The sequence below is a fragment of the Brachionichthys hirsutus genome, chromosome 13 (genome assembly GCF_040956055.1).
Source record: "Brachionichthys hirsutus isolate HB-005 chromosome 13, CSIRO-AGI_Bhir_v1, whole genome shotgun sequence".
Taxonomy (NCBI): Eukaryota; Metazoa; Chordata; class Actinopteri; order Lophiiformes; family Brachionichthyidae; genus Brachionichthys; species Brachionichthys hirsutus.
This window is the reverse complement of record NC_090909.1, coordinates 9,820,089-9,845,866: the sequence shown is the minus strand read 5'-3', so window position 1 is coordinate 9,845,866 and position 25,778 is coordinate 9,820,089. Positions and strand designations below refer to the sequence as shown.

Sequence of the window (25,778 nt, the reverse complement as noted above, 5' to 3'; positions counted from 1 at the left end):
TTGACAGAGTAAATGGATTCAGCTACATTTCATAAAACCTATTGGATGGAGATCCCTGTTGTTGCCTTCCACGCGATGCTGTTGGTTATTTCTGAGGCTGGTCTGAAAACTAAAATTGCTTCAAAAAATGTTGTTGCCACAAAAAAAAAAAAGAAGCAGAAACATCACAGGCAATGACCCGATTTCTCCCTCACTCTGTTCTTTCAGGTGTCGTGGATATGGGAGCCCATTGATGGTCAGAGGGACAACATCGCAGTTTTCCACCCTATTTACGGACAGAGTTTCCCCAACTTGTCCTTCAAGGACCGAGTTGTCTTCCTCCACAACTCACTGGAAAACCCGTCCATCCGGATTTCTAACCTGAGAATGACCGATGCTGGCCGCTACACCTGCGAATACGCCACCTACCCGTCTGGGAACGAACAAGGGACAACGACGCTCGTCATGCTCGGTGAGTTGAGAGGTTGTTTCTCAATGCATCACATGGACCTCATCGCTTGGCCAGGAAGGGCCGGCGGCTCTACATTTAGAGGTTTGAGAGCTCGTGAAGTGGTCACGAAGGGTCATCGTACCGAAAAGGGCCAACAATATTTCTTCTCCTTCTTCTTTTTCAAGTCAAGAAATGCTCCAAAGTTCTGCTACATCAGTTTTGACAAGTTCCTCCCTAGCCATCTGCTTATCACCACTTCCTTTAAACGCGGTCCCACTGGGCCCCAAAGTCTAAGAAGAGCCAATTTAAAGTATTTGACAAGAATTCTCAGGGTATATCCGGGTGAGCTGTCGACTTTAAAATGAGGAGGGTGGGGAACAAAGATCCAGACTCAGACGCAGCACTCCATGTGAACTCTTTAGAGAACGTCTTAAGAGGCATGCTGCTCATTTAAATGTGCTGTTGTGATTTGATCAGATCAACTCGCAGCCTTTGTTCCAGACCTCGCTCTTCAGGGAGATCTGGCGTGGATGTTTGGAGATTAATGTTGGCACACTTTTAGAAAGGGAAGATCATATTTTATCAGTATAATATCGATTTTAAAGCATTAATATTGGAAATATGCTTGCCAGTAGGCTGGCACAGTGGTAAGTGCTGTTGCCTCACAGCAAGAAGGTTCAAATCCGATTTGCGTGGTGTTTGCTTGTTCTCCATGTGTCTGTGTGGGTTCTCTCTGGTTCTCACCAAAAACTGGTAAATTAGGTGAATTGGTTAAACTAAATTGTCCATAGGTGTGTGTGTGTGTGTGTGAATGGTTGTCTGTCTGTGTCTGTCCTGCTTGTCCACGCTGTGTCCCCCCCGCCTCTCGCCCATTGACTGCTGGGAATAGGCTCCAGCACGACCCGCGACCCGGTAACGGACAAGGTGAATGAATGAATGCTTACCAGTAATTGATTCATGTTGTGGATCATTCGTTTTCATGTTGAATCAGTTTTAGACAATCAGGCTCGCTCCAGTGGCTGCTGTTCTTCTGTTTTCACATTCCCAGCCCAGGAAGAGGACAACATGCCTCCTGATAACCTTAAAACATTGTGCTCAGTTTTTATTGTTTTGTTTGGTTGTCAAATCAAATATTTTTATCTTTTTTCTTTGACACAGTGGTCAAAGCAATCACATATTCCCGTTAAAATGTTCGCTGCTCGGAAAATTGCCTGACTCTGACGAGTGTTTCAGAATAAAAGTAGTCCGATGATTTCTGTCAGCCGGCCTTTTTCAAGTAAGTCAGCATTATCCTGTCATCCTCTTCACACGAGCGCTTCAAGTTGGACCTCTTTTGTTCCTTTTGTGTTAGACCTGAACAGATTTTTTATTTGGGTCTGGGCCCGAGATTTGACAGGAAGAAACGGAAGGAGCAGCATGATGCAAAAGGTGGATGTGTTAGAAACAGAAAGGAGTTAGATCCCAAAAAGAGGGAGATGCTTCCTTTACCACGACTAGATTAAGATTAGATGATCTTTCATTTTCATTGTAGTGTCACACATTTTACACTGTAAACACACAACAAAATTCCAGACTAAAACCAAATTTGCTAATGTCTTCTGGCATACGCTGAATTGAGACAATAAGTGAAATAATTTCCCCGATCAGCTTCATTGATTATTCTAAATGCATGCATATCTGATGCCAGAGATCTGGTCAAGCAAGGTGGGATAAGGGATACCATTTAAATAATACACATACGGGCCATTCCACAGGTATACTACAGTGGTACCTCGACTTACGAATGTCCCTACATCCGAAATTTTCAGGTTACGAGGTTTCTGAATGGGAAAATATTGCCTCTTGTTACGGAAGCATTTCAGGATACGAGGTGAACTCTGGGAGCGGCGAATAGCGCTATTCGCCGCTCCCAGAGTTCCCCGAACGTAAACAAACTTGTAGCTGCTCTGCCATTGGCTATCGCCTAAAATCTGCCTGGCAACCCGTTGCGTATGCGTGTATCCCAGCACGCTATTCGTGTCCCCCTCGTGTCCCCCGGAAAAAGTGTTGACAAGTCGGGCTATTGCTCATTATGATGACGTCTGCCTCGCACATTTCCGACGGATTGTCAAAAGCCGGCAAAAGCAGACGTCATTGGATCAGTTTTTCAAGAAACGCGAGGCAGAAAACACCGCAAAGGACCAGTAAACAAAGAGGACAAAAAGTAACAGCTAACAGGTAGATTAATATTTTAAAAAAATATCATAATGTAGCGTCCGTCGGACGCTGGAATAAGCACACGACGGGTAACTCTCTGTGTGTGGGGGTGCCGCGAGGAGGAGGAGAACGGGAGAGCTGCGGGAGCTACGCAGCTCTCCCGTTCCCCTCCTCCCCCTCGCGGCACCCACACACACACCCCGCCCCTCCTCCCTGGATGCCTTTGCGGACTCTCTGCAGCGTAGGAATAATGAACACTCCTAAAACATGAACCGTTACAATACTTTTGCGGGGCTTGGAACGGATTAGTGCATTTACATTCAAAATGCGTCTCTACTTACGAAGTTTTCACGTTACGAGGTTAGTCCCGGAACGGATTAAATTCGTAAGCTGAGGTACCACTGTATATAGTAATGCATGAGGGTTACCCGAATGACATCCCCCAAAGGCGTCTGCAAGCAAGGATGGGGCGAAGTTCAACGCCTGGATCTTTCCTTTAGAAGAAAAACTTGAAGTGTTTTGCGGACCACTAAAAACCTTGCATTAATGATGCTATAAGTAATATACTATGGAATTAGCCTGGGGCAAATGTGATACGCACCTGCTGGCTTTTATTCTCTGCTAAATTGGATTCTCACGAGTCAACAGACTGAACCACTACAAACTGTTTTTGCAACAATTGCTAATGGGAAATCTGGAGAATTGCTCAAAGTTACCTCACTTTTCTTGATTTCCGAAAGCAAGTGGATGTTCAGTCGCTGTTTAGCAGCTGATGCATCCACTTTGTGCTCAGAGACAGCTGGTGTTATTCATCCACCCACATGTTCTCCCATTTGGACTCCCCTTACAGAGGAGTCAGATGCCTGGTGTCGTTCTCTCACAGTCAAGAGCACTGAGGAGGATTCATTTAAATAATAGTTCCTCTTATTGTGCTCATGGTTTACGGCCCATATAGCGTCAGTGCTTTTACAATAAACAGTTCATATACTCCAAGCTGCTCTCATCCATCCATCCATCCGTCCATCCTTCCATCCATCTAACATTCACTGTAAATGATGGTGTCCCATGAGTTTTGTCCTTTTCAGACTTTTTCCTTTATTTGGAAGTAAGGGAAACTGTGTAGCGGTTGATGCTCTGTACCACCAGTTATTGCTCAAGCGTAGCAAAAAAGAAAAGTGTTTTACAATTCCTTTTGTGTTCCCTGACTGGATTCGTAACATTTCCCCCCCAGTAGTTTTGATGAGTAAACCTTCACACAACAATACAAAAATCTACACTGGATGCTCCTCACACAGAGTGGGAGATGCGGAACTTGGCTGTCTTGCAGAGAAAACACAGAGATGCCCTGGCAGCCCTGCAGATGGACGTGGGCTAAGCCGCCTAAACTGGAGCTACCGGAACAAAGCGGACTAAGAAATACCTGCTGGAAAAGCTCCCTGATTCTCCTTTTGTCTGGAGATATAAGGCTGCCAAGTCATCTGGGACCGATTCTGGAAAGCAAAGCGCCTCAATGTCACAGGAAGACATTTATATATTACCTGAAAGTACTCTGACTCCATATGAGCCAATCGCATTAGACCATAGTGAATCCATAACTGCTGCAGCCAGTCATATAATGTCTTATTGGATGTAGACCCATCAGCGCCCCGATACTTATTTGGATATAACGTATTATGCTGACAGCCAATTGTATTATAACTTATTGGATGCAGCACCACTGCTAGCCGATCGTATTACCGCTTATTGGGATGTGGCTAAACAGCCGCTCACTTGGCAGTGAACAGTATCATAGCATCTTGAATGGAGGCCACACAGAACAAATGGTATAGGAGGGTCGCTTGCATCACGTTAGATAGCAATTAGCCAGCAGAACAGGAATATAACTGCGGGGGAGACAGAGTCAAGCAGAGCGTTGCCTTCATTCAGGTGTTTTTACAGGTTTCAGAGTGAAAAGGGTTCCTCGCTGTTTTGAAATTCATTTTATTTCTTTATTTCTGGTGAGGTATTTGAAGCCCAGTGGGGGATAAAGGCCTTATTCCCTTCCTTGGCTATACCCCTTGGTTTTTGTTGTTGTTTTGTAGGGTAGCGTGTCCCGTGTGTTTAGGGGACGGGGTTGTAGCGGTCATCTGACCCTCCAGACGGCCCTTCGATCAAAGTGTCTTCACATGCAGACTCTAAACGGAGGCGTAGAGGATCCTGGAAGGCTTTGCCAGCCCGGTCAGCGCAAACTCTAAATGATTTTACATTACCTGGAATAGGAAGAAAGCTCAGCCTGGCTAAGCCTCATTTAAAAACAGCAGCCACAAATACTGTGGGTGGAAACACCTTATCAAACAAGCAGGAAGACCTGCGTCCAGCATGCGTATCCGTCCCACACCCACTTTGCATAAAACTGCTTCAACAAACTGCCCATAGAGAAGTCAGACGCTTGTGACACTCCCACTCTGAAGAGACACGCCCACGTTTTGACAAGAGATTTATTTTAAATTCCCACTTTGCAGTTAATATCTATGACATATGAATGGAGACAGAGGTGGATTTCTTTACAGTTTGCTCCACTCACACCTCCATCAAAAAAAATATCTATGTTTGTCAAAAATCCCTTTAAACCCAATCCTCAGAGAGGTCAGTCTGGTTTGGACTATCACCAGCTGCTATAAAGGAGAGGCCACATGAAATACAGATCGCTTGTCTTGATTGAAACAAAATGCACCAGCTGACATGTTATGTCTCTGAGAGCACAGACTTCCGCCAAGCAGCTCATTCCCCTCCTAACTGGATTTACACCGTCCACATGGGTGATCTGGATCAGCACCAAAAGGCTCTAAATTGTTCTCGGTATCTTTATCCACCAACCATGAAAAGTGAAAAGTGAATCCATCTTTGAATCCATAAATGCGGTTTTGAAATGAAATGAAATTCGGGTTTCCTGACCATTACATCCAGAACGTTTGAAGTTCCCTTGCTAACAGACACTTGCAACAACATTAAGCTCCTTGGCAGAGGTAATTATCTTGCTAACAGACAAACGCCGGTGATTGCATAACCGCCGCCTTAGCGGAGGTAATGCGTTTCTAAATGTTGCTTGATGTCGCCGAGTTAAAGATAGCTTCCGTATTAATTTACAACCGTTACATATGATCAGATAGCATGCGAACAGCTGTATTAAATTCCACCGGCTAATGCGCACTCATTAGAAACACTCGCTTATTAATATTACTCCACACCAGTCCTGTGGCGTTCACTCCCTCGCCCACGTTTGCAAATTGCACCTTGACTCAGACTGTTTGTGAATGCAGCTCAATTGACCAATGTTGACCTCACTTAAAATAAAAAGCCAAGGACTTACACATCAAAACTCTAGGTGCTTACTACCCTCCATTTGTTGTACGTGCAGTCATGAATATAAAAGGGCCCAACCAGGCAGCGTCTGCTGGTCAAACCTGCATCTGCGCTGCACCAGTTTTAAATTCAGGGTGAAGCAAAACACTTCCATTCAAACTGCTGCCGTGGAAAATCAGTGTCAACTAAGACCAATGAAAAGCATTTAGCGTTGTGTAAAAATAATTTATTGTACTGGGTGCCAATAGTTATTAGCTGTTGTTCATGAAACCAAATTGTACTCACTGAGCTTTAAAAGTATATTCTGTGCAGAATTCCATTTTTCCTCCTCCTTTATATGTTTGTTTTCACCAGCGTTGGTTTGTTTGTCTGACTCTCTCACTGTTAGCAAGATAGCACAAAACATTCTTGATGGATTGTGATGAAATATCCAGGAAAGGTTTGGAATATTTCCAGGAACAAGTGATTTGATTTTGGTGATGATCCACAAGAAAGATCCTGGATTCTGGATCAGTTTGAAACTTTATTTAACATTGCAGTCAATGGCGCTTCAAAATTAGTTCCTTAATATCTCGGTTGATTACTGACCGATGTTTGTGGAACTTGACACAGCCATGTAGGGTGGGGGGCCCTATCTCACCACCAAATTTCATGTGGATACTTTCGCAATCCTGATTTTTCCATTTATCTTTCCATTTATTTATGTGGGTGTTTCTACTTGGCAGCTCACGGATGACAAACCTCCCCAGCTTCTTATAAAGTTAAAATCTGTGAAGGAAAACCGCCCCTGGAGAAACGACGGCTGCAGTGACTCCATCTTTTTTTTGGCCTTGCTGCTTACTTGACGTTCCAGTGATGAAGACATTTCTTTGTTCTCTTATTGCTGTTGTTTCAAAACCAGATCTGAGTCACATTCAGTATCTTGACTTTCAGAGTCACCGACATTCTTCAGATAAATACTTTAGAAGAAATACGAAGGCAAATATCCGCCCTGAACAGATGTCAGTGAGCAGAGCTAGGACTACAATATCGCTGCCGACCACCAGCAACCTTGGTGAACCATTATTTTGGTGTATTTGCATGACAATAGACTTTGAAGACTAATCTTCCTCAGTATTTTTATTTTTTTCTTGTGTTCCACACCTGAAGAGACTCCTCAGTCTTACATTTGCTTAATTACCAGGAATTAATTTATTTTGTCAGCATTTATAGCAACCAATAATGAGTTGTCAAAACAGCAGGCATAACAGAGTCATTTCAGCCTAAACTATTCTCGTCTTTCTTGAATATTCATGCGTTTGTAGCAGTTTAGCAGCCAGAGCGAGCCAAACAGATGCTTTTTATCCCAACAGCATCTGGAAATATCCAATCGCAGCGTGTCACACTGGGGGAGGATGCGTTCAAACCTGGGCAACTGGAAAGTCATGAATTCTAATAATTTAACAAGGTCCAGGAGCCTTTATTGATTTTCAGGCTAATGTATGCACCAAAGGAGAAAAAAAAAAAACGTGCATCAATTTGCTGCCTGTGAATAAATCTGTGTTTAGGGAAGTAGCACGGAGCCGCTAGTGACTGCTGCTGTTTCCAAATGTATGTCGCTCAGTTTCAGTGTTGCAAGACACTGGTTGTCCCGCTTCATGTTTAAAATGCAGCTGATCTCATGGCGTTTTGTAAACGTCACGGGTGATAGCAAAGGATCTTTGTTTACATGTACGTGAGATCAACTTTCTCAAAGGCTTCGGAACATCAGATGTTTATTTGATGCTGGAATGACATTGACAGATGGGTTAACGTGAACACATCGATAACGGACTGACAAAGGTCACTCTAAATTAACTTAAATAAGTGAACTAACTGTTACCATGGCAATGAGGCCCAGAAGATCTTACAGTTAAATGCAACTAAAACAGCACAATGTGAACACAGTAATGGTATTAAAAAAAAATACTGTTTTAGTTCACTTTTTGATCGGACCTCTCGTGTTGACAGTTGATTATTTATGGAAAATGAGAACCAGGAGAGTTTTCCATTTACATCAAGCAGAAAATAAGTTGTAGCATGATATTTTCAATTTGTACCCTGCATTGAAATGTCCAGTATTGCGATTATATCGCATGTAGACATTTTGATATCGAAGCTCTAGTAGCATGTTTATGTGCAACTAATGTTTGCTACATCCATTATCTCAGTCTGGCATGTTTAGATGCCAAGCCTAATTTTCCCTTTAGCTAGAGGGAATTACATTTGTTGTATTTTTCGTAAACCACAATATTGAACTAGACAACATTTTTTATCTGATAAAGATATTCAATATATAATATAGTTACTGGAAAGCTTAATCTTCAGCTCGTGTTAGTCAGGAAATGTCAAGATGTCACCTTCTGGAGACATGGATGCCTTGAAATTACACGGAAATCCATTGGTCAGATTTTTTTAATCAGGAGCACATTGAATGTGACTCATGGAGACGTGGCTGAGGTTCTAATGGACCTTATCAGCCTCATACTTTTGCACAGGTTGCAAGAGGCACATACAGCAATGCAATCTACATAGGATATGGTTCTGAATTTTTAAGATTGCAAATAGATCAGTCGGGGAAATAGAGAGACTTTGGTACAACAGTGCCTGTTCTCCATCTAACTGCTTGTAAGGTACCTGCAGCACTTTTACACTGGCCAAGTGCAGCAAACCGCTTCTATTCAGGCTGCTCTTTCAAAGGTCACGGTGTTGCTTGGGTCTGATGCGGGTCTGCACAGAACCGAGGTAGAACCGTGTCTTTGAAGCCTGATTGCTTTGTGTTCATCGCTTTAGTCGCACCACAGAATGTGAGCGTGTAAATATGTAAGGATGCTCGTCCTGCATTTCACTTGATTGGTTTCAGCACCAAAGTCTGAGACTGTGTCGGCTGTCCTGGGTAAAAAAAATCTCCCTGAATTCAGCGACGGCTGCGCTTCACGGTCGGTTACAAATCTTTTGCACTTTGTGGCTACTGAAACTTGTTTATGATTCACACTGGCAATCTTCCAGTCTCCAGTCCTGTTCTGTAACAGACTGCCAGGCTGGAGAGATGGACTGTCTCAGGTTCATGTTTGGTGCAGGCTAAAGACTCCCTAATAGCTTCAGGGGCCGTGTGTCACTGTGTCTGCCTGAGGGGGGAGAGCAAGCAAGAGGCTCACAGTGAAATGTAGCATTTTCAATATTAGCTCATTACGTTTTAAGTGCAAATCTTAACTCAATATTGTAATCTACAAATGGAAGCATTTAGAAATCCTTCAAGTGCTTCAGCGCCAAACACCAAAAAGCCCTTGACTAAACCACCTGCCAGCATGCAATTTGAATATTTCTGACGGCATGTGCTGAATATGAATGCTCCGGGGTTGTTTTCACTCTTTGGGCTTTTGAAGTACTCGGGTTCACGAACCAGCAGACGCCTCATGCAGCCGCAGTGTTTGGAAACAGGAATGCGATTCTCAGATTTCCTGTCGCCCTCTGGTATTCAGCTTGTTGATGCTCCCATTTAAAAGGGGGTTGAAGTGTTTATTCGGCTCCGTTAGCACGGCATCCTGCTTGACTCCTAATTAATCGGTACTTCACCTCCGACGGATGCGAGGAGCAGCGGTGGAAATGTACTCCCAGTGTGTTGAAATCAAGGGCTCGGTCCAGCCTTGCTATGTTCTCACACATTTTCTAAACCTGAGTCTTCAACTCTGTAACCTTCTCACGCCTTTATCTCATTCGTGTTTTGCGGTATACCTCCCTTATCCTGACTCCTCCAGGGGGTCCTGGTGTGTTTGTATACCCACCAGTACACGACGGTATTACACTACTCGGCCCTGTAGGAGCATTTGTTCCAGGGTGCTTGAAGAGGAGGCTGTGTATACTTGAACGTGAATATTTTGATCATTTTGACGACGCTGGGCGTCCAGATTCCAGATTACATCCCTTGTCACAAGTATCCGAGTATTGTTTTAAGAGCATGCCACCATACATCAATAGCTCTTCTTTGCGAGTGCACCACTCGTTTGGGATCCTGTGTTCTGTCTCTGTGGTGGTGACTGGCCTTAGGTCACACTGCAGAAGAAACGCCGTAGGACGCCGTGGCGTATTTGCACAACAAACCCAATGAACCTCCTCCTCTGTTCTCTCCCAGCGCTCCCTCTTTTCCTCCCTTGCCTGGCATTTGATGTTTTGTTTCATCAGCCTTTCTTTTTCTGCTTCTTTGTACTCTTTCTCCTCCCCTCTTCCTCCCCTCTTCCACCCCCCTGTGTTCTTTCTGAATTCCTGAAACGTTCTCACTTTCCCGTTACTTCTCTTTTCTCAGCTTGACTTGAATATCCTGTTTCTGTGTCTCTCATGTTCTCTTTCTTTCTCTCTTTCTAACGTGTCTGTTTTTGTTTTCTTTCTCCTACCTCCACCCTTATAGCCAAGCCAAAGAACTCGGCCAAGGTTTTGACCGTCCAGGCTGGCTCCAAGTCAGTAGTTGTGGCTCAATGTGAGGCGGCAGACGGCAAACCGGCGGCCACCATCACGTGGCTGGCGTCAGTCGAAGGCAACCACTCAACCAGCGCAACTAATGGGCCGGATGGCACAGTGACGGTCCGCAGTGAGTATCGGCTGGATCCCACGCCGGCAGACAATGGCAGAGAGGTCACCTGCAAGGTCAACCAGAGGACACAGGACCGACCATGGATGTACCCCATCAAGCTCTCTGTGGAATGTAAGAGACCTGCACACCTTGATAATAATTTTCACAGACCAGTGTGTTCTTCATCATTAATTATAAATTATGCAGGAAGAGAAAAACACTCGGAAGAAAGCACATCTCTGGCAAGGAGCGGCAGTCAATCAGGCCTTAATCACAATGGAACTCACCAAATGGCACGCGTGTAGCCTCCTAAGCATTCCTGATTTATTTTGGTTATTATTAGCAATGATAATAAAAAAAAATAGGAAAAATCTCACTATGAACTTTGTCTTTATCCTTTATCGACAGTTTTATTAAGCCTATAATTATATAAGACCCATCCTCCCACAAGTTGCATGGAAATCCTTCAAGCAGCTTCTGTGCAAACTTCATGGAAAACCCCAAAATAAATAAATAAATGGACACGTGAGAAAGCACAGCCGCCTGGTTGGGTGCAATAATGTGCGGTAGGTTCAAATATCAGTGCCTTGCTACTGCCTTTAGGCCTTGACTTTCTGCTCTCCTGCACGCTCGCTGCCGCTCATCCGCCAAACAGCCAGCCCACATTTACATTCAAGCCACGAGACCACAATGGTGATAAGATGGCACTCGAATGCTACTGTGCAGCACTTTATCCACGCCCCCCCCTCCCACTTCTAAAGCACTTCCAACAATGAAAGCATCTGGCCTTCTCCCTGTAACATGAAAACACTTTTAGATATTATTTGCATTATTTAAAACGCTGTGGGTGTAAGGATGTACTAAACCATTTGTACGTTTTTGATAAGGTGCGTGTTGTGTGATGTAAACAGGTGGCGTGGAGAAACACTGACCAGCAGTACACAGTTTGTGCACGAACATTAACCTTTTGTATGTGAGCAGTGGGGACATTGTTTTTACACGTGGAAATGGCTCATCAGAGTCCACATTTAAAGAACTCTTAAAAAAGTAATTGTATAGAATGTTGACACCCTTTTTTATTTTATTTATTATTTTTTAACTTCCGTTCATTTTGGGTCCCTAAATCAGGAGAGCATGACTTTGCACACTGATTGCTCTAATCCATTTAATTTAATTGTACTTTACTCTGATTAAAATATTAAACAAATTCAGTTTTACAGAGATTAGGGGTGGTCGATCGCATTGTCACGACTGTGTGACCCCTCTTCTTGTAATCTGCAAATTACACGGCCGACACACTCAAGGTGACACAACAGACACTTAAACACTTAAATTGCCTGTCAAGCTGTTAAAGGAAAAACCAGCAATGCAAACCTCCATAAAGGCCAGTGTTGTTAAAAGCCAAAAAGTATTGTCAATTTTGTTATCATATTTAAATCAGGTGGTTTTTTTTTTGCTTTTTGCTTTTTAAATGGATTAATATATCAATATTATACTTTGCTGGAAAATAAAAACTAAAATACAAAAATCACCATTTGCATTCCAGGGCAGTAGATGGCGCTGTAGCCTTCAAACGCCACCAAAGAACCACGATCACAGTTGAGGTTGAACAAATCCACAATCCACCAATTATGTCCATAGCAGAGGTCTGTCAACGTCATTTTCTGAGGCGTTGCATATTGTCGGTTGCATTAGCAAACGGAACAGAATAATGACCCTTCCTGAAGAGAACATTCTGAAGTCCCCCCCCCCCCCCAACAAAAAAATGCAACAAAGGATTTCTGTACTGGTTTCAAACTGTTGTCATGGAAGCCACCACGAACATACGATCCTCACAAAGACATGGTGCTTTCGCTGCCTGAGTTCTGGTGCGTGTGTGTTCCTGTTGTGATGTGAGGCATCATGAGTGTGTGAAGGATCTCGTCTTCTGTCTGCTCTGGAGCTCGAATTAGCTTTTATAGGTCAGCGCTCTGGAAGAGACCGACTCTTAACACGTCACGCCACATACTGCGCCCGTCCCACTGCCTCTTCATCATCTCGCCGTGTGGCCTCTCCTCACACTATTTTTCATTCTCACCTCCTCCACATTTACTGTCACAATGTAAAAAAAAACAACTGAACCAGACAGTCTTTTTTCTGTTTTCTGTCTGTTTTAACATCCGACACACATTTTAGTTTTGCCGTACTTTGGTTGAAGACGCTAACTGATTGTCTCATCCTTCTGGTATAAGCGGGCGTTCCTTTCAGCGGGAGCGCGGCGTTCTTTTCTGCATTCCTGACGTTTCTACATCGTGTCCCAGACATCTCGTGCAAGGAGGCGAAAGCAGACGTATTATTATTTTTTTTTGCTTGAGGTTCAGCAATAAAATAGTCAACAAGTGAACAGTGTGTAATCCTCAAATCCTGAACGTCTCTCCCCGAAAAGAGCCAATGTAGGAGCTACTCTTGAATGTTATGGACATATAGTGGGTTTATTCTATTGGGGAATTACGCCATGTTTTCTGCCGAAGGCGCCTCCTCTGTCTCTCCCAGCACTGGGCCTATCTGTGCCTTTGATCTCTCTAGATAGGAGCTGTGTAACGGCACTCTTTCTAGTGATGAGCTGCACACAATAGTACCCTGTAACTGACCTTGCATGCCAGCATTGACTGGCTGAGGAGCGAACAGGCTGACTTGATGAAGCCGGACTTTGCACAGCCACATCCCCTTTTCATTATTACCTCTCCCGAGAGGTTATGTTTTTGATGGCGTTTGTCTGTTTGTGAGCAGGATTACAGAAAAACTGCTGGATGGATTTTGATGAAAGAAAATCTGAAGATGGGTCTTGGTGTAATTTAGATCCAATTCAATTTTAAGAGTGATCCGGATACGAGTCTGTATAAAGAGAAATCAGTTTTTCCCATTTACTTATAATGAAGGCTTAAAATATGCATTAAATTTAGTCATAAAGGGGCCCGGTATGAACTATCACGCAAAATGTCTTCTGGATCTGATCCAGAATGAGATCAGGAAAAAAAAAACATTGACATTGAAAATCCATTTACAGATTCAAAAATCAGTTAAAACGCCGATTCACTTTTACCTTTCATGGTTGGTGTATAAAGATCCCAAGAACCATTTAGAACCTTTTGATGATGATGCATCTGGCGGCTTGTCCAGGGTGTGCCCCCGCCTGTTGACTGCTGGGGTGGGCTCCAGCGTGACCTGCGACCCGGTAACGGACAAAGCGGTCAGGAAATTTTGAGAATCTCATTTCAGTGTCCGTCATCAACTCTTTCCTCTTGTTTGCAGACCCCCCCTCCGTATCCATCGAGGGCTATGATGAAAACTGGTACATTGGCCGTTCGGACGCCGTGCTCACGTGCCATGCTAACGCCAACCCGCCGCCGACCACAGTAACTTGGACCACGTAAGAATCGCCCTCTGATCAGCAGCTGATCCTCCTCCTTTCTCTTTGCTGAGGCAGGAGCAGAGATTCATTGTTCTACACGACAATAGCTCCCTTAATGATGGTTGTTTTTGTCAGGAATAAATGCGCTTATGTGCAGATGGTGTGTGTGTGTGTGTGTGTGTGTGTGTTTTCCCAGTGAATATTTATTAAACATGGTTTGATCCTTTCCTTTCCCCCACTGCGCCCTTCTCTGCAGCCCGTCCGGTTCTCTGCCAGACACGGTGATGGTGGACGGCAACAAGCTGATAGTGAGGAAGGTGGACAACGCCGTCAACGCGACGTTTATTTGCGAGGTCAAAAACAAGCAAGGCACCAGCAGGCAGCAGGTTACCGCCGTCATCATCGGTAAGTCCTTTAAACCACGCGGACACACACACACACACAGGTGTTAAATCACATGCATCAGATGCACTGGATGGAGAGTGCTGGAGATGTGTATGCATATTTAACAGCAACACACACACACACATCACGACATCCCATAAAACACTTCTGGACAGTTTCCTCAAACAGCTTGGGAGCTCTAGCTGAACACACATATCCACAGTACAGGTCCTAACTGTTCTCAAACACGCTTACACACATGCACACAGACGAAAATCTCTGTCAAACACACACACACAAGCTGGGATCAGGGCTGATCTGAGAGCTGGGGGGGGACGCCGTCTCTCTCGGTCTTCACATTCGATGCTTCATTTTTTCCTCGCCGAGGCTTTTGGTTGACCCTTTCCTCCACAGCAGGGCCAAATTGCAGGACAAGGGCCAAGTCCAAAAAAAAAGTCATAGCTTGAAACTGCACTCTCTTGAAACTGGAGGCTTTGCAGGCGTGCTGGAAACTGCAGCGCTGTAGACATGAATGAAATGTGAACTGTAGAGTGTGCGTTTGGGAGCAGGCCCTTGTTTCAGCGTTCCGGCCCTGCGGTGGATCAACGGTGGCGTTGAGGTTTCAGGATTCTTTTGAAAGGGTTCAGGTTGGTGTGAGCCAGTTTGCACAGGTTTGCTTTTCGTTCTCCTGTTTTAATGTTCCCTTCTTTTCATCTAGTGTTTATTAGCGTGAGCTCTCTATGTGCTCCCCCCCCCAAGGGGTAGGGATATGATGTTGGGTCTGCTTGCTGGGTTTTCCCTTTTCAAATTTCCTAGTCCGTCTAGTCTAGGGTCTGGGTTTATTCCTTCTGCGGCTTTCACACACTGATCTCACACACACTGATCTCACACACACTGATCTCACACTCACCTACAGTTGCGCTCGCAAGCACGCCTGCAAAACCAGGCGCATAATGCCAACGTGAAACGCCGTGCTTGCACATCAGCATTCAGGCCTCCAGACCTGTTGGGAGTTTAATTCTCATCAGGGCCGTGATGTTGTGTGCTCCACATTGTCGGGCTGGTCCGGTCAAAATGTTTACGTTCTTTCTTCTACGAGTCTTTATTCGAGGATTAGTTTGAGTAAAACGCCATGTAGAGCTTTATAGCTAAACAAAGAATAAAAAAATAAAAATACGCTTTTGCCAAAAGACAGAGGCAAAGCTACATTTAGAAGGATCCGTGGGAAACAGGAGCTGGAGATTTGAATTGTGTCCTCTGAGAACAGAGATGCTTTGTAGCCCGGCGGTGTGTGGGAGGCTCAGAAGTGGCTAAGCTGCTACTGTTCTTGCTAAAAGCCTAGCATTGTGACTGACTCAAAGTACCACGGAGGCTACTTTCTCCTCCTGACACACACGCACACACACACACACACATCACATAAAGCTGACATGCTGAAATCCTTTCTGGACACACATCACTCACAAAGCACACACACACACACACACACACACACACCCTTTGAGCACCTTAAAGAACTTGAAAGAAAAATGTTTCATCTTTGCAAGTACCTGAGACGAAGCCCGAGCTCTGTGATTCATCCTCCGCTGCGTTAAATGGGTCCTTGGTGTTTTACGGTTTTTGCTCCTGTTCCACCACAGTTAAACGTCTACATGGGCATAAAGTAGATCTCCCAGTCCAACAGATTTGCTTGCAGAGGGTGAGATGCCAGGATAGAACGACGCTGGCAGGATGTGGGCTGACGGAGAGCTTTTGCTCGAGCAACAGAGGCTGAATGCTTTTGACTCGCCTTCCGGCTGACACACTCGTCCTCAGTGACTTCCCATGAGTGCACAAACGGTGTTTTGCTTCAGGAGATTTTGACATGGCTTAACTAATGAAAGGACAAAAATCTGCTATTGTGATAGTTGAAGCTGTTAAACAGTAATTGTTGCACCCTTCTCTTTGTAGAAATTCTGACTTTGTGCGTCTTGTGTTACCTTTAAAATGCAAATTGCAAGATACCCCAGTGAATTTGTGCATCAGCTCAACAGTAGGAGAGATTTGCATGTGAAAAATCTCTGTGTGTCTGTCGTCATCGGTTTCCGACATCGGCAGTAATCCTTGTACTGCAGCTAAGTACGTTGAATCAGTGTCAGAGATTGTTCAGCTGAAAAAAGAACAGAAGAATAAGTCGGCAAAAGACATTTTAAAATAGATTTTTTCAATCAAAAAAACAACACAACACATACATAAATATTTCCCAACAGCAGTGCCTTCTGGAACAAAGCAACTGAAAACTAAAGGAGTCCTGCGAGAGCGGCATGTGAAAATGGTAGAAACACAGTTCTTTATCTTAACAACGGTTGCTAGGCTGCAATCTTAGGCCCCTTCCTCACCGCCAGCGAGACGGAGCGCCTCCACCTGCAGGTATGAGGAGCAAGATCACACGGCACAGGCATCATGCGAGCTCCCGTCGTCGCTGCTTTGTGTTTGACTCGAGACCCACGCGAGACTTTCTTAGCGCTGCCGGTTCTTTTATGTTCGGCTTTCCAACACTGAGAAATGGACCTGGACACGCAAAGTCGTTGTTGCCAACAGTTTTATTAAGTATCAGTATTTAATTTGAGGAATAATGCAATAGTTATTTTATGACACAAATATATTTGCCTTTTGAGTGTAAATTGCAAACTATTTTCAGTGTACTTTTATTTACTTATTGTCTCTAGTAAGTCTAACGTTAAGATTATTAATACATGTAATTCTAGAGCGGTCGTTGAGGAGCACCTCAGTGGCCCAGACGTCGGAACCAAGGCCTAAAAACGGTTTACAATATTTCTCTTATGCACTGGACCAAATGGGAAGTTGGCATACCATGAAAAATGGAAGAGAGGCGAAACACTACTACTTAATTTGAAAAATTAATTGCAAAACTGCATGGAATGCAGTTAAATGAACTTCGCTTTGTCCGTTAGCGGTCCGCGGGCTGTGCTGGAGCCCGTCCCAGCACTCTATGGGCGAGAGGCGGGGGACACCCTGGACAAGCCGCCAATTCATCGCAGGGTCACACACCCACGGCCAATTTAGTGTCACTATTTCATCTAATTTGCATGTTTTAGGAGGCGAGAGGAAGCCGGAGAACCCACGCAGACACGGGGATAATGCACAAATTCCAACTCTAGAAGTTGTGTGCCTCCCCATAAAACAGTTTGGTATTTATTATCAGACTGGATTTTCATGGTAACTCAGACAACGAGAGCAGCTCCAAGAGTTTTCCATAGTAGGATTACCCAAACAGCAACGAGTTCACGTTGCCACTTTTCTGTTAACCAGCTCATTGTGGTTATTTGCGCCTTGGAAAGTCTAAAAATCATCCTCTGAGGAAACTAAAAATGTCCTCTCACAGACTCACAAAGCAGCGTAATCCTCGCCGCGCTGCAGTTCCTGTACCCGTTGCACAAAGGGCAGCTTAGCACTGAGACAATAGTTGGAGCTGAATACATTTAAAAATGGTGCGTTTGCTTTAGTGCATGGGTGTCCAATTTTATTGTTTCCTCACTGAAGGCCAAATACAGGAGAATATACGAAAGGCTGCTGGAGTCAACATGAACTAAATCAGTCGAATGTAGGTGCATTATGCCTCATAATTCAACATGCTGAAACAAACAAAAAAGAAAACAGCCTACGACATCACTACTTTACAGTTATGAATTTTTTTTTTCTTTTCTCAAAATCACAGCGTTTGATTGGTTCTTAGACCAGCTGGTGATCCCTCCTTCACTTCCCTGTATAAATAGGACATATAAGGGGACATTTAAATTATTGGTATTATTAACACATCAACATTTGTGAGAAAACAAACTTTGACTAAAAATGAATAAGTATTTGGGCTTGTCACATATAATGGGAACAGCAGTGCCCTTAGTGGAGCAGTGATGCTGCGCTTTGGACTGAAGGATGGCTGGCAGGTCTGGAATCAGTTTAGCGGCTGACGTGGAGGACATCACAGCATCAGCTGTCAGCGTTAAATGAATGAGAACATGTTCAACCTCATGGGTAGCACGGGCAGTGCGGTTAGCAAGAGCTAACGTAGCATTGGCAGTTTCTGCCTTGTGTCGGTCCCACGCCCGGATAAACGTGTCCTTTTTCCTCTGGTAGACGTCAAGAAGCTGAATCAGTAGAAACATCACACTGCATGTCGGTTCGTTCTAATTGCATACGCTGTCAACTTCCTGTTCATCCGTAAGGAAGGGAGTCAAGAACAGCCTGATTTCTTTCTTAATGACAGAGAAGTCTGAATTCTGCCCAAACAGACGGCATCACAAATATTTCCCCTTTTCAGATAATAGTTTAGTTAGATTGAAGTGTGTGTTTCAAAGAGACAAAGTTTGGTGCAGAATGGTTTTATGTGTCTGGTTCTCTTTACTGACCAATAAAACGGCTTTAGCACAGAGCCGGCCGGTGCCCTTCAGGGCGGTAAAGCACATCCCCGTGTGCAGCTCCTCTGGTAGATCCCTCGTGATTGAATTATGTTGACAGCTTTTACAGCTGTGTGCACCACGTCGTCAGGCTGCAGGCCTACTGTCTAGGGTGCAAAGTGCTTCTTGGTGCACGGCGGCTTCACCTCCGCTCTCTCGTACCTTGGTGCACTTCTTTGAAGCCATTCCGTCGCTCTGTCCCGTCATAGCCGAAGCTGCATCCGTCGTAACTCATTCAAGTTTCATCTTGGTGATTGCATCTTGTGATTTTAGCGAGTCGCTGCTTAATGAAGTCATCATCTAAGAAAGGTTTCCCATGTCTTACTATGAGTTGGGCTGTGTCATAGTAGTAGTACTATGGTAGCATTGTCTTGTATTTTGTTACCACGGGGGTGGGGGGGGAAATATTGCTGTTGATTCCGCAGGCTAGCTGCCATCGGTTTAGCTTTCTCTTCTCGCTCAGTGCTGGTGTGAGACATTATAATTGTCATCACTGCAATTATCACTTCCTCTCAGCTACTATAAAGAAATATTCATTTTTTTCACCATGTCTGATATTTTCTGGACTCTCTATCTGCCATTTAGAATCTGCCATTTAAAAAAAACATACTTTTTCATTGCATTTGGAGGGAGAAGCTGCTGATGAGTCTTCAATGACTAAGGGTCGCTTCTACTAGTGGTCAAACTAAGAATTGCAACTCAATCAAGAACACATTTTATGCCCGAGCCGTATTCCATTATGTTTTTGTAATATTATACTATTTGCAAATGTAAAAATGGACTGGGGGGCCACAGTTGACCAGCGGGCCAGAGTTTGGACACCCCTGCTTTAGTCAGCTGCAGCACCAAGCATATATTTAACCAATGAGGCTCTTCAGACCAGTTTTAAATGTCAATTTGTTCACACACCCAGGTTTGTAATCTGTTGTCACATGCATTGCTCAGAGTTTTTCGGCCTTCGTCAATGAGCTAAATGGAACGGACGCAGCGTTCGGTCCGTTGCATCTCAGTTTGCAGCTTGTTGCCTTGTTTCACTGAGATGAACTTAAGCAGGACTCACATCAGTGAGGCACATTTGCATTCATGCTGCTCAAAGGACTCAGTCTTATGTGCTGCAGACGTCCTCTCAATGCCGTCCGAGTGATCAGATCTAACAACGGCGCCGAAATGTGTTTTGTCAGAGGTCAGTGTGCCGTCGACTTCTAAACAGAGCTTCTCCAGATGTTTTGAGACGAGTTGATTAAAGCAGTTGATTATTTTGTTATAATATAGACTGCAGCTAGAAAGCAGCTCATTTCTCTGATGTCGTCTGTTGCTCTCACATTCCCGTCTTTAATGACGAGACGCCACAACTTTGGATGAAAGTGGACCTGCTTCTGTTCTGGAGCGATAGAAGCCAGTTCCAGTCTGTCAGTGTGAAATCTGTCAGAGGCAGAAGGCCTCGGCTTGCAGTAGCGTAGCAGTTAATACCCCGCCACTTTGTGCACACGGGCCCGACGCATCCGTCTAATTTCCCTGCTGAGAACCGTTAACGGCTCCTTTCTGTTCTGTTAAATGGGAGATGAAAGCGTCGCGCTGTCTGGCTTTTCTTTTGCCGTCATGTGTCACGAGTTTTCTTCCCAGCCTCCGCCGGGGCCACGAGTTAGACGAGGAAGAGCTACGGGGTTGCATTGAGGGGAAAACAGAAGGGACGACCGGGGGAAAAAAAGATCAGCGATGATGGAGGTGGGCAGGGAGGAAGAGGAGTTGAAGGATGACCTTGGATTGTTCTTCGAGGCATTTCAGGAAACGTAATAACCGCACACACACACACAGTCTATTTCTCTTTCCTGTATCCTGAGCTCTAAAGAGTAAAACTTTGCTGTCAGATAGTTAGAGACCAAGTGTTTCTGCTGATGGAATTACAATGTTTACAACACTGCACTGCACTTATGCCACATTACAAGCAATGGCAGCTCTGCATGGCTGGCTTGGGTGCAGAAATCCGAGCTGGAGCTTCCCAGTGCACCATGTGCAGAGACGGGAGACATGCTGGCAAGATAGAACGATTGGAGTGGAGGATGGGAAGGAAATGAAGTGTGGTGGGACGCAAGAGTTGCAAATCGGTGCAGGGGTGAAGAGTGGAATACAAAAAAAAAATGCAGTGGTGCAGAGGGAGCAGCAGGAAGAGACAGGGAGGAAAGTCCTCAAAAACTTCTGATTCAGGACGAGCTGGCAGGAGGCTGTGACCCATCTGTCCTCTGCCCCTCTGTCCCTCCCTCCCCCAAATCAGCTCGTCCTTTCATGGGGAGTCCATCTGGCACTGGGCTGTTCAAACACACACACACTCATCCACACTTTCACATCTGAGGAAATGGATGGATAGTATTTCCTGGATAGCCTGCAGCAGGCAAGATATCTGTCCACAGGAAAGACACACATCCAGTTCGCACACACACACACACACACACAAGAACCATGTTCCACACATGCATTCACGCACAAATTGGACCATGCAGGTCTGTGCATAAAATTATCAGACGATCTAGCTAGGGGGGCAAAATGCTGGCGCTGACTCTCTGGGACATAAACCTGAGCTAACCTCTGGACAGGATTAGTCAAACCCATGGAGTGAGCAGAAATCACAGCGGTTTAGCAGCAGAGAGTAACATTGGGAGGGTCTCGAAGTATTGGCTAGGTCGCTAGGACGTTTACATGTGTAAATGCATTTGGTAGATTCATCCAAATAGAATTTTTGATTTGAGCTGCACAGACTGAGCTGTTTATAAAAGACAGGCCTGAGTTGAGTGTTTTGTAGACGCATGAATAAAGGAATCAGCCACCGTTTTCTTTTTATATAGATACCTCTTCTTCTTTCTGCTTCTAACTTCATGGGTCATGTCTACAATGCTTAAACAAAACTGGCACGATGACATTATCATAAGATCTATTCAACAGCAGATGCTAATCCAAGTAATATTCCACATCTGGACCAGAATGTCAGAGTGGAACCAAGATCAGATAGTAGAGGAAGTTGTTTTGCTGATTCAGTTTGATGTCAGCTTTGATCTTTATTTTATTGCTGCAGCTCCAGCCGCCTGTATCAAACTTAGCCTCGCTGTCGACTCACTGTAAAGAGCGGATGCAAACCCGTGGCTAAAGCTAATCTGCATGTGTCTGCAGCTCTTTAGGGCTTCTTATATACGCCATAATGAGGTTCTACAATAACAGGAAATGGCCCCTTGTTTAGACGAGCAGGCCGATCCAATCCTCAGGCTGATTTAGTTCCCTCCAGTTTGGATCTCGAGCTACATAACTGTAGCGTCTGATCAAGGCAAGGCAGGAACAAAGAACATCGTGCTCTGCTTCTCGTGGTCAGGGGTTCATGGACACGAACTTTGGATTTAGGTTTTCCTTGGCTCAGTTTGTTGGGTTTTCAGTTATTTTTTTTTACAACATGCAACCAAAAATGATGCTTAATTCACAAAAATAATAGACATATTTTTGTCAATAAAGGCTTGATTTGCTTTTTGTCACATTATGAGGGATTTTTCTCACTGGATCAATTAATATTGTAAAATCTGAGTCCTCAGACAAGCTGGAAAAACATGGAAGCCCTGTTGTTACACTTCCCCATCGACTCACACACCTACAGTCCCGATCCATCGGAGCTGATTACTAGTTTCCCGGCAACACAGAATGTGTTGTTTCACAACCATGTTGCTCCAAACGTCCCCCAAAAAATATTAGCAGCATTCAAAAGTCAGGAATGGACAAACTCTCAAAATGACATGTATTAATCTTTTGGATGGATGGAAAGTTCCTATATTTAAAGCATTACTAAGGATTCCCATCCTCCACTCTCTTTCATTGTGTTTTGCAATTCCTTGGAAAAAAAAACTGCATTGGGACCCAGGAGGCTGAACGACCCCTACAAATATGTGTGCCTGACTCATTCCCTTCTGCTCATCACCGTTTTGGGGAATCGGTTCAGTTACTGTCGTATCATAAATTTATTAATCAAAATCTTTTTTTTTTTAAATACACGTAGCTTGAAATTCCTGGATCTGCACCAAAGTTCCACGCACATCTGTCCAGGGCACCATCCTTCAAGCTAACAGCAACGATGGCACAACCTCCTTGACGGAGGTTAATAAAAATGCATTTTGTTGATATTTCTTGACAAAATGAAGAAGATGAGTTGCTGTGTGTGTAAAACCATCTTATAATAACATATACTCACTAAATCTTGTTATGAAGTTCAAATCTTGGATGGATCCAAATCTTGGCAGAGACATTGATTTAATCCAGATGTGTTTTATTCTCCCTAATTTCGCAATGTTGTTTATAGAAAAAGAACTCTGCCTGTGTCAAAACAGGTCGATGGTGACATGACGAGTTATTCTGTTTGGATCGCGGGAACAATTATGTTTTCCTTGTTGAAATAAATCCTGTCAATTGTTGTTGTTTTTTTTACTTTTCTCTTGGAAGCAGAGAGAGAGAGAGAGAGAGAGAGCGAGAACAGATTGACCCCTTCAGAGTTAGGAAGGGTTGCCTGATGTCGAATGGCGACCTGAACACAGCTTCCATATCTGGAGGATGTCTGTATAGCAGGAAAGTCGAGTTTATCCTGAGCAGGGAAGAGCTTCCAACAAGCAGTCGGTGTCTTTCAGTTGTGTCCTGGGATGAGCAAAATAAAAATAAAAATAAAAAAACGTATCAAAACTCTTTTCTTTGAAGAATGTTCGAGAAAGTGGTTGTAACCTTTTCTGATCCAATAAAATCTGATAGGATCTTCCAGAAATGACAGAAAAGGCACTGTTGATGGTGTGAGTACCGAGCCCATTGCCACACGAGGGTAATGCCTGTCAGAGCGATAAGCGCTGCCTGGAGAGCCTGCAGGCTACGGCTTATCGCCCTCATGGCCCCGCAGAGAACACACAAACACGCACGTATGCACAAGTGTGTGAGGCTTCCCAGATCTGAGGCGCGGCAAGGTTTGTATCACACCTCAGTATCTAGGCTTTCTCAGCTGCAGGAAATTCCCCCCGTATGTCTCCGTCCGCCTCACGGCGAGATGAGCATCCAGTCGACAGATTAACACGGCTCCAGCCGGAAGGAGGAAAAGCGGCTGTTTCAAACATTTGAACTCTTGTTGGTTTATAATCAGATTGCGTTTATTGTCTAAGAATGAGACTGGCCCGGGACAAGCAGAGGAAAATGATCTGGCATTCGTATTGATCAGGGAATGTTAGGGGAAGAATCCCAGGTCCGGTTTGGCGGTTAATGATGAGACCCGGTTATGTAGAGCAGAGCTCACCCAACTGGCCGGTGCTCTAGTTGTGTTATGCTTTAAATATCTGAGGCCATTTTGTTGTACCAGCAACTTTTCAGCAACGAATTCCTTTTTTTTTTAATGCAGCGTTTTTTGTTGTCTGACTGCCATGTTAGGGAAGCGGCATATGATATTTGTCCCTTTATACATTTCCCTTGTCACATTTTAGTACCTGTATTCTATAAATCTTAGTACAAAATGACAATATGTACAATTTGGACATAATTCTGAAGAGATAGATGGACGAAATATTATTTGTTCTACTGAAGGCCCAACGAACACAACAGTCAATAAAACTCTGAGCATATTTGCTTTTGAAGTATCTGGTTTTAAATGATTTTTATTGTATATTTTTCAGAAAAATCAATGATTCATCCACTGTTCTTCTTTCCAGCGTGTCGCCTCTTGCTGTTTCTCTGGTAATCAGGCAGACTTTATCGCCGCCTGTAATCCTCCCGGGCTGTGAGAGCACACAGAGGTGTTGAAAACTCGTCCTGGCTTGGACGAGCTGCAGTTTTGATGCACAGTTTGGCCAAATCAAGCACAGAAACGGCGCTTATGAACGCGTGTGCGGCGTCCACTGTTAAGTGCTGATGCCTGAAATTCATCATCTCAGAAATGCACGTTTCCATTTGTCACATACGCGCATTCGTTTCCGTTATGTAACACTGGTGGGTGACAGAAAGTGCTGTTGAAATGTTCTTTTATACAACATCAGGAGCATCTTTACTTTTCCTAATGACGTTGGCGTGTTCTGAATGAATGAAAACAAAAGCAATTGTTTTATTACAGCAATTAAACCAGCGATTGTCTCCTCTGTCCTGTCCACGCATTAAAAACGGTTTCCACAGACGCTTTCGTGCAACCTACTTGGTGCTTCACCTCTGCAGGCTGTTATCATTTCAACCAACGCTGGGCGTGAACTGTCCCACATGTTAAGCAATTAAAATATTTCAGGGAATTTTCTCTTCTTTTTTTCCCCACCACAAAACGCAACAAGCTGCACCGTCCTGACACTTTCATGATGACCATATGGTTGTGTGTGTGTGTGTGTGTGTGTGTGTGTGCGTGTGAGTTGCTGACAGTCCCATCATCACTATTTCCACAGTGACTCAAGGAATAAAGGGAATTTCGTCTTTTATTTCTGATAGATTCACTCCTAACTCCTAAGTGCACACTGGATCCACGCCACCGGTGCTCCAGATCTGGTGGTTTTTCTGCATTTCGGAAAATGCAGAAAACCGAGTCAGTCATGTGACCAAATCACACAAGCTGATTGGTCTATAGTGATTAAGATGGCTGACTCCCACGTAGACGACCCAAGTTCAAATCCAATCATGCAGGCGAGCGTCCAGTGAGGTCGGTGGGAATATATGATCAACACCAGCTTCTCACTTCTCGCTAAAGCAGTTTAGACAAATATTGTAGGAAGTGTTAAATGGTGAAAAAAGTGTTGTTTTTGGAGTCAGTTATAATTAAATGTAATTATAATTTAAGAATCCTGCCTGTGTGGAGTTTGTATGTTCTCCCCATGTCTGCCTGGGTTTTCTCCGGTTTCCTCCACAGCATGCTATTTTGGTCAATTGGTTATTCTAAACTAAATGAACGAATGAATGAATGAATGAATGTGTGTTAGTTATTGTTAGTCTGCGGCCCCGCAATGCACTGGCGACGCATTT

At 44.2% G+C, this 25,778-nt stretch overlaps 1 protein-coding gene across 1 annotated transcript in view; it reads left to right on the top strand.

The window, feature by feature from the left end:
- pvrl2l (PVR cell adhesion molecule related 2 like) overlaps positions 1 to 25,778 on the top strand; it is a 45,909-nt gene that overhangs the window by 7,792 nt on the left and 12,339 nt on the right. Inside the window, exons 2-5 of the mRNA XM_068747611.1 lie at positions 182 to 451; positions 10,392 to 10,685; positions 13,845 to 13,962; positions 14,201 to 14,349. Of these exons, the coding sequence (XP_068603712.1) occupies positions 182 to 451; positions 10,392 to 10,685; positions 13,845 to 13,962; positions 14,201 to 14,349 (831 nt within the window). The remainder of the gene's footprint in view (positions 1 to 181; positions 452 to 10,391; positions 10,686 to 13,844; positions 13,963 to 14,200; positions 14,350 to 25,778) is intronic.